The sequence below is a fragment of the Carcharhinus amblyrhynchos genome, chromosome 11 (assembly GCF_965287045.1).
Source record: "Carcharhinus amblyrhynchos chromosome 11, sCarAmb.v2.hapA, whole genome shotgun sequence".
NCBI classification, from domain to species: domain Eukaryota; kingdom Metazoa; phylum Chordata; class Chondrichthyes; order Carcharhiniformes; family Carcharhinidae; genus Carcharhinus; species Carcharhinus amblyrhynchos.
In genome coordinates this window covers 23,845,414-23,861,123 of record NC_137334.1, presented here as the reverse complement: position 1 = coordinate 23,861,123, position 15,710 = coordinate 23,845,414, and the positions used below count along the sequence as shown (strand labels likewise).

Below are 15,710 nucleotides of genomic sequence, written 5' to 3'. Positions count from 1 at the left end.
AATTTTAAAATTAATTTGGAAAACACTATCCACCTTTGCTGATTCATGGACGGTTTGTGAAATGCAAGTGAGTTTGAGCAGAAATGCAACCTAAAAAAAACACTTCTCAAAACTAGCGTAATTTTGGGCACAGTTTGCATCCAGACTGTTAATCGCACCCAAAGCAGATACTATATTCACCCCTCCCCCATGTACAATTGCCAGATAAGTCTAAGGAATGCACTAAAATTGAGCAATAAGGAATTTTATTTACTTTTCACTACAAGAGGCATCAAAATTAGGGGTGCCAACACTGCAGGCTTCCCCTGTTATCTCCCAGATTGGAAGACTAATCTCCTGGACACTGCTGGGAGCAAATCTGGGAGAAAAATGATAGAAAGCTTAAAAACAGAATTTTAAAAAGAATTATTTGAACCTCCTAGTTTTATAAAAGTATTGGAGTTTGAGGGGAGGAGGCCATTTGCTAAATGAGGCAGTTGGAAACTGGAGGTCGGGTGGTGAAATCTCCAGGAACATGTCTAGCTAGAATTTGCAATTCTAGCCAAGATCACTAGGGGCAGGATTTCCCGGCTGTGCTCATGTCAAATCCTGCCAAAGGTCAACAGACGTTTTCATGGTCCACGTCCTGCCTGCTGCGATTTCCATGGTAAATCGTATGGCAAAATTCCAGCCTAGGTCTCTAATAATTCCCAGCAATGTGCTCCTGACTTTCATATTACTAATTCCAGTTCAGATCCAAGTCTAGAAGTTGAATGTGCTTCTTAGTATTTAGTCCTGGGTTTACATTGCTATTCATATTGAGTATCTCATTTTGACCACACAGCAGATCATCTATATCACAACCATCCAACTGGTCATAATTTTTTCTGTCCTGACTGGCTACGTTTAGGTCTGTTTGCCCCCTTGCTCACTCACTATTTGCCACCTCCGATTCTAAATAACCATATTAGATGGAACCACACGCACTCCAGCAAACAAAACCAGTCATTCCATCTGAAACATTTAACAGACTACCTTTTGAAAGAGTTAATGTCTCGTTCACACTGCCTCCCCCATTCCCCAACACCTCCCATCCAGCTCTCCACCACGCCCGCCTGCCATGGAAGCTTCTCTGAATATTTTGGCATTGAAGCAAAAGGAAAGGCAATCATTGAAGCAGTAGGTTCCAATTTGCAACACTGTGGGCTGTTTAATCTCATGGTGGAGATTACCAGCAAAAACACCAGCAGGAAAGCCCCCAAGGCAGCACGGAAACAACTCCGTAAAGACCTGCTGAATTATTTTGTAGCACAAGGAGAAATGTCAGACTAAGACAAATCAAATTGCCGCTTCATCCAATCAAATTCTGCTGAAATACAAATTATAATTAAAGCGCATTAATTTCTCACTGAAGATAAGCATTATAAACAAAACACAACCTGGCTAGCATTACAGGACACAGGAGGCTAACAATAATTTATTGTGGATAATTTTGTGATCAAATAGATGCCAAAAACTTGCATTTATACAGCACCTTTAATCCATCCTTCTCTCCACGTCCCCAGATAGTTGATATTGTTAACTTCTGACTATTCAGGTGCTGTCCTTTTGTGTTTCAAAACTGTCACCACCATCCCTCTGGCTATTTTATCTAATTGCATTCAGAGAATCATCTGCAATGCCTTTCTGGTGCCCTCCCCCATTTCTGATCTCCTGCCCCCTACTAACATCATCTGAGCACATGTACACTGATGACATCCAGCTTTACCATTACCTTGCGGCTCTTACAACCCTGCAACATCAGACTGCTTGTCTGACATCCTATACGGGGTGAGCAGAAATTTCCTCCAAATAAATATTGGGAAGATCGAAGCCATTGGTCTACAGTTCTTACTCTACGCGCCATTCCTTTGCTATCAGCTCCATCCCTCTTTCTGGCAGCTGTCTGAGGCTGAACAAGACCGGGCGCAACTTTGGTCTCGTATGCGATACCATGATTAAATCGGCATCACATATCCCTGCTATCACCAAGACTGTCATTCACCACCTATGAAATACTGCCCTAGTCCACACCTGCATCAGCTTCTCTGCTGCTGAAACCATCGATGCCTCAGTTGTGCCGCGACTTAACTAGTCCAATGTGCTCCTGGCTGGTCTTCTACAGCCCTCCCGCTGGAAATTAGAGCTCATCCAGATTTCTGCTGCTCATGCCCCAACCCATATCAACCCTCACTCACCCATCAGCCCTGTGCCGAGTGACCTTCGCTGCTTGCCAATTAAGATACGCCTCGATTTTAAAATGTTCACCAGTTTCCAAATCACTTCCTGGCCTCACCCCACTCTCTGCAATCTCCTCCAGCCCCACAACCCTCAGATCCCTGATCTCGTCTAATTCCACCCTCTCAATTTTAATCGCTGGGGGCCATGCCTTCAGCTGTCTGGAGCCCCTAAATGTTTCCCTAAACCCCTCTTCTGATGTTGTTCCACAAAGACAGTACTTAAAACCAACCTCTCTGATCAAGATTTGGCCAAATATCTCCTTTGCAACTTGGTACCCAGCTTTGCTTATAAGGTCCTGTGAAGCATCTTGAAACATTTTATTGGGCCAAAGATATTTAAATCCATGTTGTAATAAACATCTTGGTTGCACAGTGGGTTAGCACCACTGCTTCAGAGAGTCAGGAACCCGGATTCAATTCCCTGCTTGGATCACTGTCTGTGTGGAGTCTGCACATTCTCCCGTGTCTGCACGGGTTTCCTCCCACGGTCTGAAAGACATGCTGGTTAGGTGGATCGGCTATGCTAAATTTTCCCTCAGTGTACCCGAACAGGCACCAGAATGTGGTGACCAGGGGATTTTCACAGTAACTTCATTGCAGTGTTAATGTAAGTCTACTTTGTGACTACTAAACAAACTTTTTAACTTTAACATCCCAATACACACAGCAGCACTGGGCAAAAGACATTCAAGATTTGAAAAGCACTGCATCATCCCTGCCAGGGCTTCTTTCAAATAAAAAAGTTGCTGTTCCTGTGAATTTTAGAAAATGATATGGCATTAAAGCATATCCCTCAGAAAGCAAGTGTTTTAAAAATAGAATAAACATATTAAAAATTAAGAAGCTGTAAGAGACTTTCTATGTCAGCTCACGGCAAATTAAGCTTAAGTGATGAGATGGAAGAGGCTTGACCTTCAGACTGTAATTTCAATCCATCATTCAGCCTTTCTATAGTCGCAGCAACTTCACACAAGAAAAGCAATGATGGATATACAGACACGTAAATTACAAAGCTGGGGGGAGCACAGCAAGTTGCCTCTCAATAAATTCAGCTTATAAAGCTATTCAGAAAGCTTTTTAAAGCATTATCAAAAATAATGCAGTTTGCATGTTCTCTCACACCAAGGTGAACGCCTTCAGCTACTCTGCAGTCATCCACTGTGTCTGGGATAAGACAAACAGAACCATTCAGCACTGAGTGGATACAGACCCCATCTGGTGGGCAGTTGTGAAACATCTAAACTATCAAATTCAGACTGAAATACACCAAAAATATCAGATTAGAGAGCTGGGTATTATGATCACCCACCCAATATGTTTTCAGCAGGGTTTGGCAGGAGGGGGTGGGAGGTTCCTGTAAAACGCAAGGTGATCAAGCCAATCACTTTCCCAACCTGAGCTGTCCCTCATAACACAGTGGGTAGGTGTATTAATTGGCAAGCCTGCTGCTGCCAATTTTTAAATGAACAGTCAATTGAGCTTGTTACCAGACCAATAGGCCCAGATAATAAGCTGAGCAGGCCACCACATATTACTTAACAACTTCCCAGCCTTTTGGCTAAAGTTAAGCTTGGAATTAAGCCCGAGATCAGGTGCAATGCCTGTTCTTGTCAGCTTGGATCTAATAGGTCTCTCTTGTGGGGACCATGAATTGGATTCAATTTGAAGTTGAATTGTTTTTTGGAGCAATGTAGGAGATGGGTTAAGGACCTGTCGTTATTTGTAGCCCCGGCAGTGTCTATTACTGTGCTCTGGCGCTACTGGGACTGCTGAAGTTCCAGCCAGTAAGATTGGCCACAGCTGAAGGATAGCGCATCCTCCTGTTGAGGTGCAGGAGTCCCACTCACACCTCGTTCATGCTCTGGGGTGCCTTGTTTAAGGGAATCAGTTCTCTCCCTCCTCACCAAAACCAGCCATTGCAAAATTCAACCAGAGTCAGCCAAAGGCAAGTGTACACAGAGGTAAGGGCAACATTATCTCCTTTACTGGTTTATTTGAAGTAATAAACCAGGAAATGTGGCAAAATAATCTCCAACAATTAAGACTGACAGCACTTCACCAAATCTACGTAACGTGCATTCCTGTTTCTTGCAGGGACAAGTGTGATGGCCTACCATGTAGGCTAGGAACAGTTACAGCATTTTCACAAGTCCTCAGGATCTAGATAACTGGATAAGCTTAAATCAGCAAACACAATAACAGATTTCAGTAATGGACACAGAAAGGAATGATGTCACTTAGAGATCCAAGACAAAGTCCACTGCCATAAAACAATAGATAAGGGTCATGGGTGGAGGGGGTAATGTTAAAATGGCGGTACGGGCTCGTTGGGCCGAAGGGCCTGTTTCCCAGGCTGTTTTTGTTCTTTGTTCGAATTCAGGAACACTAGGGGATTTATTACACTGCTGGGTATATACTGTAACCTTCAAACATTGGGAAGGTAAAAGAAAATGTCGACAGAAGGAAGGATAAACTACCGCATATGCTATTGTAAAAGTTGACTTTTGAGGGACAGGTGACTTATATATCAAGTATAAAAGTGAACCACCAGTGCGGGGGAGAGGGGCCACCATTTTGAAATGTCATCAAATGTCTGATGCAAAGAGTGAACATATCTTAAACTCCTAGATGTGGACTATGTACAATAGGCACCCAGAGAAGTACCACCAATGCTGCTTCTGTAAGATCCTGCAAATCTACTGGATGAATAGGCACAGCAACATCAGTGTTCTTGTTCAGGCTGCCATCCCCAGCATCAAAGCACTGACAAGCCGTGATCAGCTCCCGTGGACAGGCTGCACTGTCTGTAAGGCTGCCACAAAATTCTCAAAACAAGCGCTCTACTCAGATCTTCAACACAGCAAGCGACTCCCAGGAGGGCAGAGGAAAGGCTTCAATTCAAAGTCAGCCTCAAAGCCTCCTTGAAAAAATACAACACCCTCACTAGTGCCTGGGAATCCCGAAGTCCTAGGTCACCCTAAGGGAAGGAGCCGAACACTTTGGGTTTCATCGCCAAGCGCAAACTGAAGCCAAGGTTTGACAGTGAATGGACTGCATGACAACCTGAGCACCCCATCCACCCTCCAATCACCCTCTACCCCATCTGTGACTTTTCTGTGGAAGCAAATCACCATCAACTCCAAAGGACTGCCTAAAAAGAGAAGATCCATCCACGTTCCCAGCAATAACCTCAACGCAGCTGCTAGGGTTTCTGACCAGCTGAAGGATTTGCTCCTTTTTCACAATTATTGTTGCCAAATATTTGCTTCACATCAGCTAGCACACAGGCGACTAAACAAGCAATTTAAAAAAGACACGTACACACTATTACAAAATCAAAACATACTGTTAAATTGATGAGATCATAGTGCAGGTGTAGCTGTTTCTGCTTGCTCACGTGTATAGCCCCCGATTCATCTTTCTTCACCTGCAAAGATTGAAGAAAAAAAAATTATTGTTCCACAGATGGCCACTGCGGGCGGGGCCACGCTAATGCTGTACACACACAAAAACGATACATGTGAATAATCAATAGGAACAGGTGCAAGTCAAAGAAAATGTCTGACTACAATAACACTGATGTGGAGATGCCGACATTGGACTGGGGTGGGCACAGTGAGAAGTCTCACAACACCAGGTTAAAATCCGACAGGTTTATCTGGTGCCACAAGCTTTCGGAGCAGCGCCCCTTCATCAGGTGTGTTGGACTTTAACCTGGTGTTGTGAGACTTCTAACTGTACAATAACAGTGACAGGATCCCAGAAATCCTACAGCACATCAGGGCCAATGTCTATGGGAACCAAATAGCACCGCATGTTTCAGGGGCACATTGCACTTGCCCACGATGGGGAAGGGGTGACAGGATCAAGTATTTTGTGTCAGGTATTCTCCGGCTGTTCACATCCCGCAGCTACTGCCAGCAAAGACAAAACCTCCATTCACTGCAGCTGGACCAGAGAATCCTAGCCATACGTGAGGTCGGAGAATCCAGCCCAATAAATAAATAAACTTTCCACCATCTACAAACACAAATAGCAGTAAATAGTTGAATATAATGGGCTGGTTACAAAATTGGCTCAGTGGCAGGAGACAAAGGGTAATTGCTGATGGACATGTTTGTGACTGGATGGATATTTCCAATGGCTTTCTAGAGGGTTAAGGATTAAGTTCATCCCTTTTGTATATATATTAACGATTTAAACATAAACGTAGGAGGAATGAAGTTGTTCTTTGAAGCTGACACAAAAATTGACAGTGCGGTTCATAGTGAGGGACATAGCTGTGGACTTCAGGAAGATATCAATGGAGTGGTTAGATGGGTAGAAAAGTGGCAAATGGAAGTCAACCCAGAGAAGAGTTTGGGGATGCACTTGGGGAGATGAGGCAGGGATAAACAATAAAAGGGAGAATACTGAGAGGTATAGAGGAAGTGAGGAACCTTGGAGTGAGTGTCCAATGATCCCTATTGTAGCAGGATAGGTGGATATGGTGGTTTAAAAGTATGACAACTCTGTGCCTTTAAGAAATGTATTAATATCATGCTTCTTGTGAAGGGAACATTTTAGCTCTGATTACGGTGCTGATTTGTCTGCTCCAGGCAGCCCACCTCCTGAGAAGGTAGACATATAATTGGTCCTAGATAATGGGGTGTTTGTTTTAACCTAAGTTAATGAGTTTTGTTATGTTATGTCCCCTGGAGTTTCAGAGTAGGGTTTAATTAGGTTGCTTGACCAGAGCATGTCATGTGCGAAAGAGAGGAGTGAGGCTTACAGAGAGAAAAAAACAGGCAGTTTCTTTTTTGGATTTGCAAGGAGCAACAGTCCTTCTCTCTCTGGAGACTGAAGTTTGGGGCCTGCTAGAAAATAGGTATCTCTCTCTAGAGATGTCCTGGAGGTCCTAGCAGCTCATGTACCTGTACGTAAGCCTGTTATTAAGCTGAAGTTTGCCAGCCAGTCCCACTGATGGCAACCCTCCCCACAGTGCGTTTCTCGTTGGCAGAGGATATGGGGCATGCAAAACCCCGCAAGCATCAGCAGACCACTGTTTTCTGCAGAGCAAATGAGGAAATTGGAAAGACAAATTTACTGGGGAATTTAACTGTATGTTGAGAGCTTGCAAATGCAGGATCCAAACACAATGTTGCTTTTAGTGCCCCATTTTCCTATAGCCACTCGCAACAAAAACGCAAAAAAAGCGACATTAGGTTCTGGAGTAAAATAACATTTCTTTTACTCTCATTTAAAAAGCTTCTGAGTGGATAAATTCAAACTGGCAGTGTCTAAAAGAATGGAAATGCCAATGTTAATCTGGATTGAAGGATTTTACAATTGATTTCAATGCTGGAAAGAAATCCAGGGGCCAGTGAATTTTAATGTTGGATATTACTGTTAAATGTTTTCCCAGAGCAGGGTGACACTTTCCCATGGAAATCACTGGAAATTTGGTAAACTTACTAAAAGAAAATGGATGGCATCTCCTCGACAAAAGGCCAGCATGGGTGTCACCGCACCCTGCACCGCTACAAATTGCCAAGACAGAAGTGGAACACTTGCTGGATTCGTCTGCAACAATCATAAACAGAAAAGGGAAAACAGAAATGTTCATAAAACTTAGTCCAGTAACATGATCAGGCAAGCGTCACATTGGTTAGCATTGCTCTCACAGTGCCCAAGGCCCAGGTTCATTTACAGCCTTGGCTCACTGTCTGCGTGAGTTTGCACGTTCTCTTTATGACTATGTGGGTTTCCTCCGGGTGCTCCAGTTTCTTCACGCAGTCCAAAGGCTAGGTGGATTGACCATGCTAAATTGCCCCTTGATGTCCCAAAATGTGCAAGTTGAAGGGGATTAGCAGGGTAATATAAACGATTAAAGGGTTAGGGCAGGGGAGTGGGCTTGATCAGATGCTCTGTTGGGGCGTTGGTGCAGATTTGATGGGCCAAATGGCTTCCTTCTGCACTGTAAAGGGATTTGATGAATCTAGGTATTCCCCTAGGGCAAGTAGTTCATGCGCCTCCACTGTAAGAAATCTTACTAAAAACCATGCTCCATTTCACTGTATCAGTTTATGCACAGATTATATACAATGCCCAAGAGTGAGCGCAGCAGTGCACTGTGCAACAGGAAGAGGGTTTGTATTAATTCCCTCAGGGTACTACAGAATAGGGGCTTTGTCCTCCCCTCACAGGGTGCAGGAAATGGCAAAATAAACAAAGAAAAATTAAGGGCATCATTGTCTATGCTGCTTTAGTGCATCTTCGGGTTTGGGGCAAATATTCCCATTGTGGCATGGGGAGACTTCACTTGGGAAAGCACATTAAACAAAATGCGTAAAGAAAAACACACTTACCTTTCCATAGGGAAACGTTAACCAAACCTTCAACAAGGGTTTCAATCCAATCACCAAAACCTTAAAAACAAAACCATGATTTCAAGTTGTTCAGTGCTGCATAAAAAGATCACTCCCAGTTCCTCTTTAAGGAAAATATACATAACTAGTATTCATCAAAAATAAAGATTGACAGAAAAAGACACGAAAAACTCGAATGCTTCCCCCCTCAGAGCGCCAGGGACCAGTGTTCGATTCCAGCCTTGGGCCCTGTGCGCGGAATCTGCACATTCTCTTCATGGCTGCGTGGGTTTCCACTACTGCTCCGGTATCCTCCCACAGTCCAAAGATTAATTTTATTTATAAAATTAAAGTTTATTTTATTAGTGTCACAAGTAGGCTTACAGTAACACTGCAATGAGGTTACTGTGAAAATCCCCTAGTTGCCACACTCCAGCACCTGTTCGGGAACACTGAGGGAGAATTTAGCATGGCTAATGCACTCAACCAGTATTTCTTTTGGACGGAGAATGTGCAGACTCTGCACAGACAGTGACCCAAGCTTGGAATCAAACCCGGCTTCCTGGCACTGGGGCAGCAATGTGAACCATTGTGCTGTCCCAATGCTAGTGAATGTGAGGAATAACAGCAAAATGGACTATTATTTAAATGGTAAAAAATTGAGCATGCTGCTGTGCAGAGGGACCTGGGTGTCCTTGCGCAAGAATCTCAAGGAATTGGTTTTCAGGTGCAGCAGGTGATTAAGGCGGCAAATGGAATTTTGGCCTTCATTGCTAGAGGGATGGAGTTTAAAAACAGCGAGGTTATGTTCCAGCTGTATAAGTTGGTGGTGAGGCCACACCTGGAGTACTGTGTACAGTTTTGGTCTCCTTACTTGATAAAGGATATACTGGCGCTGGAGGAGGTGCAGGGGAGATTCACTAGGTTGATTCTGGAGTTGAGAGGGTTGGCTTATGAGAAGAGACTGAATAGAATGGGGCTACACTCATTGTGATACAGAAGAATGAGGGGAGATCTTATAGAAACATGTAAGATTATGAAGGAAATAGACAAGATAGAAGCAGGGAAGTTGTTTCCATTGACGGGTGAAACTAGAACTAGGGGCATGGCCTCAAAATAGGGGGAAGCAGATTTATGACTGAATTGAGGAGGAACTTCTTCACAGAAAGAGTTGTGAATCTGTGGAATTCCCTACCCAGTGAAGCAGTTGAGGCTACCTCATTGAATGTTTTTAAGGCAAGGATAGGTAATTTTTTGAACAGTAAAGGAATTAAGGGTTATGGTGGATGGGTGGGTAAGTGAAGCTGAATCCACTAAAAGATCAGCCATGATCTTGTTGAATGGCGGAGCAGGCTCAAGGAGCCAGATGGCCTACTCCTGCTCCTAGTTCTTATATTCTCATGCTCGGGTTAAGTTGAATGGTCATGCCAAATTGCCCCTTACTATCCCAAGATGTATAGATAGGATCAGATATGGTAAATGCGTTTAGAAAGGATAGCAGGACTAGAGGGCACAACCTCAGTTGTGGCAGTTTAGATAGGAGTTGAGGAGGAACTTCTTCACTCAAAGGGTGGTGAATGTCTGGAATTCTCTGCCCATTGAAGTGGTGGAGGCTACCTCGCTAAATATATTTAAGTCACGGGTAGATAGGTTTTTGACAGACAACGGAATTAAGGGTTATGGGGAGAAAGCAGGAAAATGGAACTGATCCACTTCAGATCAGCCATGATCTTATTGAACGGCGGGGCAGGCTCGAAGGGCTAGATGGCCTACTCCTGCACCTATTTAGAACATAGAACATTACAGCGCAGAACAGGCCCTTCGGCCCACGATGTTGTGCCGACCAATTAAAAAGCAATGACCCTCTAACCTAAACCAATCCCTTTCCATCCATAAACCTATCCACGGATCTCTTAAACGCCCCCAAACTAGGCCCATTTACAAATGCAGCAGGCAGGGCATTCCAATCCCTCACTACCCTCTGGGTAAAGAACCTACCTCTGACATCCGTCCTACAACTACCACCCCTTAATTTAAAGCAATAAATTTCTTATGTTTCTTATGTGTGAAGAAACAGGGATAGGGCCTGAGTAAGGTACGTTGTCACAAAGTTGATGCCGAATCGACAGGCCAAATGACCTCTACTGCACTATAGGGATTCTATGATGCTACGAAATGTTGGCTCTGTTCTCTGTCCACAGATGATGTTGGACCTGCTGAGATTTTCCAGCATTTCTGTTTTTATTATCAGTAATACTCCTTCCATGTCAGCCAGCTTTCAAACTTCTACAGATCTGACCAATTATAATAATACTACAGTTGGGCCAGTATAAAGCCTCAGCCTGGTCTGTATCTCCTTTTGTGGGTGTAAAGATGCACAGAGAAGCTGCAAAGACTGTGGTCTCTGCATTGCAAAGAAACAAAAGACAGCCATTTAAAGAGCACCTTCCTTGACTTGAAAATGTCCCAAAGCAGCTTCTGGTAAATGAAGTGCTTTCGAATTGTGTTCACTGTTGTAACGCCGAGCATTCAGCAAAGCAAACACCCACCAACAGCACTGTGAAAATTACAGATAATCTTTTCAGCTGCTTGAGAAAGAAATATTGGCCAAGACATGTTACCAAATGGAACACACACAACCACAGATGATGCTTCATCCAGTGAGCTTTGAAAAACCTGCAGCAAAATCAACTTGACAATTCACTGAATAAAAGGTCATTTCCTGCCAGGCCAACAGGATGAAGGGAATATTTCCTGAGGGTTGGGAACACTTATCAGTAACATAATACCAGTTGTGACTGCCAGCCGCCGGCCACTGAACTCTGAATCATAAGATCACAGGAAGCAAGCAAAGGAACAAGCGATGCCTGAACACAAATATCACTAACTGCCTAGGCAACCAGGTCAGTGATCTTAGCAAACCACAATCCTGATGAATTTTAGCCAGCTGTCAGTGCATTACAATGATTCTGCAGGTCAGCTGAATAACCGTCAGCCTTACTTTCTCAATTTAATGAATATTCAACCCAACATAAGACCCTCATTTCCATGGTTCTTGCAATCTCCTTACATTGGGCGGCATAGTGGCTGGCATTGCTGCCTCAAAAGACCAGGGACCTGGGTTCAATTTCCAGCTTGGCTCACTGTCGGTGTACAGTCTGCATGTTCTCCCCACGTCTGCCTACGTTTCCTCCAGGTGCTCTAGTTTCCTCCCACAGTCTGAAAGACATGCTGGTTAGGTGTTTTGGCCATGCGAAATTCTCCCTTAGTGTACCCGAACAGGCGCTGGAGTGTGGCAACTCAGGGATTTTCACAGTAACTTCATTGCAGTGTTAATGTAAGCCTACTTGTGACACTAATAAATAAACTTTAAACTTTGCAAAGAAGTTGGAAGTCTGATCAATTTGACTCAGCTTATTTTATAATTAATAATGACTCAGCAATTTTTTTGAAACTTCAAAACAAATCAGAAATGTTTAAATTTCTAACTTAATGCAACATTTTCTCATTTGTACAGACATCAATCCTAGGAATGGAAAGTCTGTCCACTTGTGGCAGCTTCAAGCACTTGAGCTCAGTTGCAGCAAGTGTGTCTAACATTTTGGAATAGGGCTTCAAATCCACGTGGTACAATCAGGGAACAGACTGCAAACGAAAGCCACATTTTATAATCACCTGACCTGCGTCACACATCGAAACAAAATACCTCCAAAGATTCCAAGATTTAATTGTTGGAAACAATCGGCTGTTTATCAACAACACAAAGTAACATTAAAAACTCATTTCATTATGAATTATATAGCGACTTTACCATAAAGTCCCAAGACATTTCAGCAACAGGATTAAATAAAATGGACAATAAACCAAAAAAGGAGCCATCATGGCTGCATGGTGGTTAGCACTGCTGCCTCACAGCAGCAGAGACCCGGGTTCAATTCCCAGCTTGGGTCTCTGTCTGTGTGCAGTTTCCCCACGTCCGCGTGGATTTCCTCCAGGGGCTCCGGTTTCCTCCCACAGTCCAAACATGTGCGGGTTAGGTTGATTGGCCATGCTAGATTATCCCTTAGTGTCAAGGGATTGGCAAGGTAAGTACATGGGGGTATGTGGCCTGGGTTGGATTGTTGCCAGTGCGGGCTCCATGGGCCAAATGGCCTTCTGCACTGTAAGGATTCTATGATTCTATGACTAGGAAAAAGGAATAAACATTTAGTTAGTTCTGAAGTGTTTTTTTGAAAAGGACAAACAGAGAGTATAAAGGAGGGAAAATTCAGGCAACTGAGGACTCTCAGGGACAAAGGTCAGAGTGTTCAAGGGCTAGACATGCAGCAAAGCTCAGGCTGGGTCAAGCCACAAGGATTTAAAATGAAAGTGAAACTTTAAAATTGAATATATTGGGGGACAAGAACCGATGATGTAGGTCAGCGAACTCAGGTTAATAAACAAGTGCAATTTAGTTAAAGGCTGAATAGATGCATTCAAAGTTTGGGCAATTTGAAATTGATGGGGGTGGAGGATGCGAGGCCAGTAGCAAGAGCTTTGGTGTGCCCAAGCCTGGAGGTAACAAAGGCATGTAGATGTGACCATCTTCCTATTCCTCCTTCACCTTTTGGTTAATGCTCCACTTCCTTTGTATTTCAGTTATATCTGTTGCTGTGAACTTCCTGACCTGCTCAATTAACATTCACACCAGGTCAGTGCCATAACCAAATATTACTCAATGGCAAGTGGAAATCCCTCCTACTACCAGTCAAAGCTCAATTGAGCAAGAAATTTCTCCTCACCTCAGTTCTAAAAGGTTTACCTCTTATCCTCAAACTATGACCCCCAGTTCTGATCTTTGTCTGATTATACCACTCCCTTCCAAATACTGAGTTATGAAACCCTTGACAATAGACTCTAGAATCTTCCCAGTACCGACGTTAGGCTCACTGGGCTACAGTTCCCTGTTTTCTTTCTACTTCCCTTTTTGAATAGTGGGCTTACATTAGCTACCCTACAATCTGTAGGAACCAGTCCAGAGTCCAAAGAATTTTAGAAAATTTAGGACCCTTGCTGTTTGTCATTTTCACAAATGACCTGGGTGAGGAAGTGGAGGGATGGGTTGGTTACTTTGCCGACAACACAAAGGTTGGTGGTGTTATGTATGGTCTGGAGGGATGTCAGAAGTTGCAGCAAGACATAGATAGGATGCAAGACTGGACGGAGAAGTGGCAGATGGACTTCAACGCAGATAAATGTGTAGTGGTCCATTTTGGCAGGTCCAATGGGATAAAGGAGTACAATATCAAGGGTAGGACGCTTAGCAGTGTAGAGGAGCAGAAGGACCTTGGGGTCTGGGTCCATAGGACTCTTAAATTGGCCTCACAGGTGGAGGATGTGGTCAAGACGGTGTATGGTGTACTAGCCTTCATTAATCGAGGGATTGAGTTTAGGAGTCGGGAGATAATGCTGCAACTCTATAAGACCCTTGTCAGACCCCACTTGGGAGTACTGTGTGCAGTTCTGGTTGCCTCACTACAAGAAGGATGTGGAAGCTATTGAAAGGATGCAGAGGAGACATACAAGGATGTTGCCTGGATTGGGTGGCACGCCTTATGAGGATAGGTTGAGGTCTTTTCTCCCTGGAGAGACGAAGGTTGAGAGGCGACCTGATAGAGGTTTATAAAATGTTGAGAGGTATAGAAAGGGTGGATTCTCAGAGGCTATTTCCCAGGGCTGAAATGGTCGCTACGAGAGGACACAGGTTTAAGGTGCTGGGAAGTAGGTACAGAGGAGATGTCAGGGGTAAATTTTTCACTCAGAGGGTGGTGAGTGAGTGGAATTGGCTGCCGTCGGTGGTAGTGGAAGCGAACTTGTTGGGGTCTTTTAAGAGACTTCTGGATGAGTACATGGGATTTAATAGGATTGAGGGTTATAGATAGGCCTGGTAGGTAGGGATATGATTGGCGCAACTTGTGGGTCGAAGGGCCTGTTTGTGATGTAGTGTTCTATGTTCTATAACCACCAATGGATTCACTATTTCCAGGGTCATTTGCTTCCATATGCTGGGATGAAGATTATCACTACCTGGAGATTTATCCACCTTTAATCTAATCAATTTCCCCAAAATAATTTCTCTACTAATGTTGATTTCCTTCAGTTCCTCATTGAAACTTGTTTCTCTCAAAACTTCAACTGACCATATTAATCATTGGCCATACTTGTGGGTCTTCTGATAGTAAAAAGTCTGACAACACCAGGTTTCAGTCCAACTGATTTATTTGATAGTAAATTCACTAGCTTTCGGGTTATCCCCTTCGTCAGGTGAATGGAGAGTTCTGGCCTCAGGCAGAGCATATAAAGCACAGACAGTTTACAGATTACTGATTAGAATGCAAATCTTTACACCTAACCTGCTGTTCAAGTCTTAAAGTGGCCGACAATGTGTGTGGAAGGAGCACTGATCACAGGTTAAAGAGATGTGTATTGTCTCCAGACAGTACAGTGAGAGTTAGGTGTAAAGATTCGCATTCTAATCAGTAATCTGTAAACTGTCTGTGCTTTGTATGCTCTGTCTGAGGCCAGAACTCTCCATTCACCTGACGAAGGGGCTAACCCGAAAGCTAGTGAATTTACTATCATATATATCGGTTGGACTGAAACCTCGTGTTGTCAGACTTTTTACTGTGTTTACCCCAGTCCAATGCCGGCATATCCACATCTGGTCCTCTGGTAGCCAGCTGCAGGTGACATTGCCTCAAGTGCATAGTCACCTGTTCTCTGGTGCACATTGTGGGAGATGGGGAGGAAGACTGAACTGAGAGAGAAGATTTTTATCACTCATTGAAGATTGTACGTATACCTTGGTTAAGGATGCCATCGCCAGTAGTGCGTGCTGTGTAATCGGATGATCTCTCAGCTCTGGCTTCACAAGTAAAGGCTCAATACAGCAAACTTCACCTTTAGCTCCACTAAACAAACAGCGGGACTCACAGGTTCTCACTCCCATCACTCTCCTGTGATTAAAAAAGCATAAAATAAATTTCAGACATAGAAGTTCCCCTAGCTGTGCGTGCTAAAATTTTTATTTTTAAATCTCCCATTAGATCCACCATTTAAAGAATCA

At 43.7% G+C, this 15,710-nt stretch overlaps 1 protein-coding gene across 2 annotated transcripts in view; it reads right to left on the bottom strand.

Annotated features, from left to right (window-relative positions):
- The window catches only part of vps8 (VPS8 subunit of CORVET complex), a 599,989-nt gene that overhangs the window by 547,811 nt on the left and 36,468 nt on the right, over nt 1-15,710 (bottom strand). For both annotated transcript variants that reach the window (XM_080198763.1, XM_080198764.1), the window contains exons 10-13: nt 15,447-15,600; nt 8,606-8,665; nt 7,713-7,820; nt 5,605-5,685 (exon numbers count right to left, since the gene is read on the bottom strand). In XM_080198763.1, coding sequence (XP_080054889.1) covers nt 5,605-5,685; nt 7,713-7,820; nt 8,606-8,665; nt 15,447-15,600 — 403 coding nt within the window. The remainder of the gene's footprint in view (nt 1-5,604; nt 5,686-7,712; nt 7,821-8,605; nt 8,666-15,446; nt 15,601-15,710) is intronic.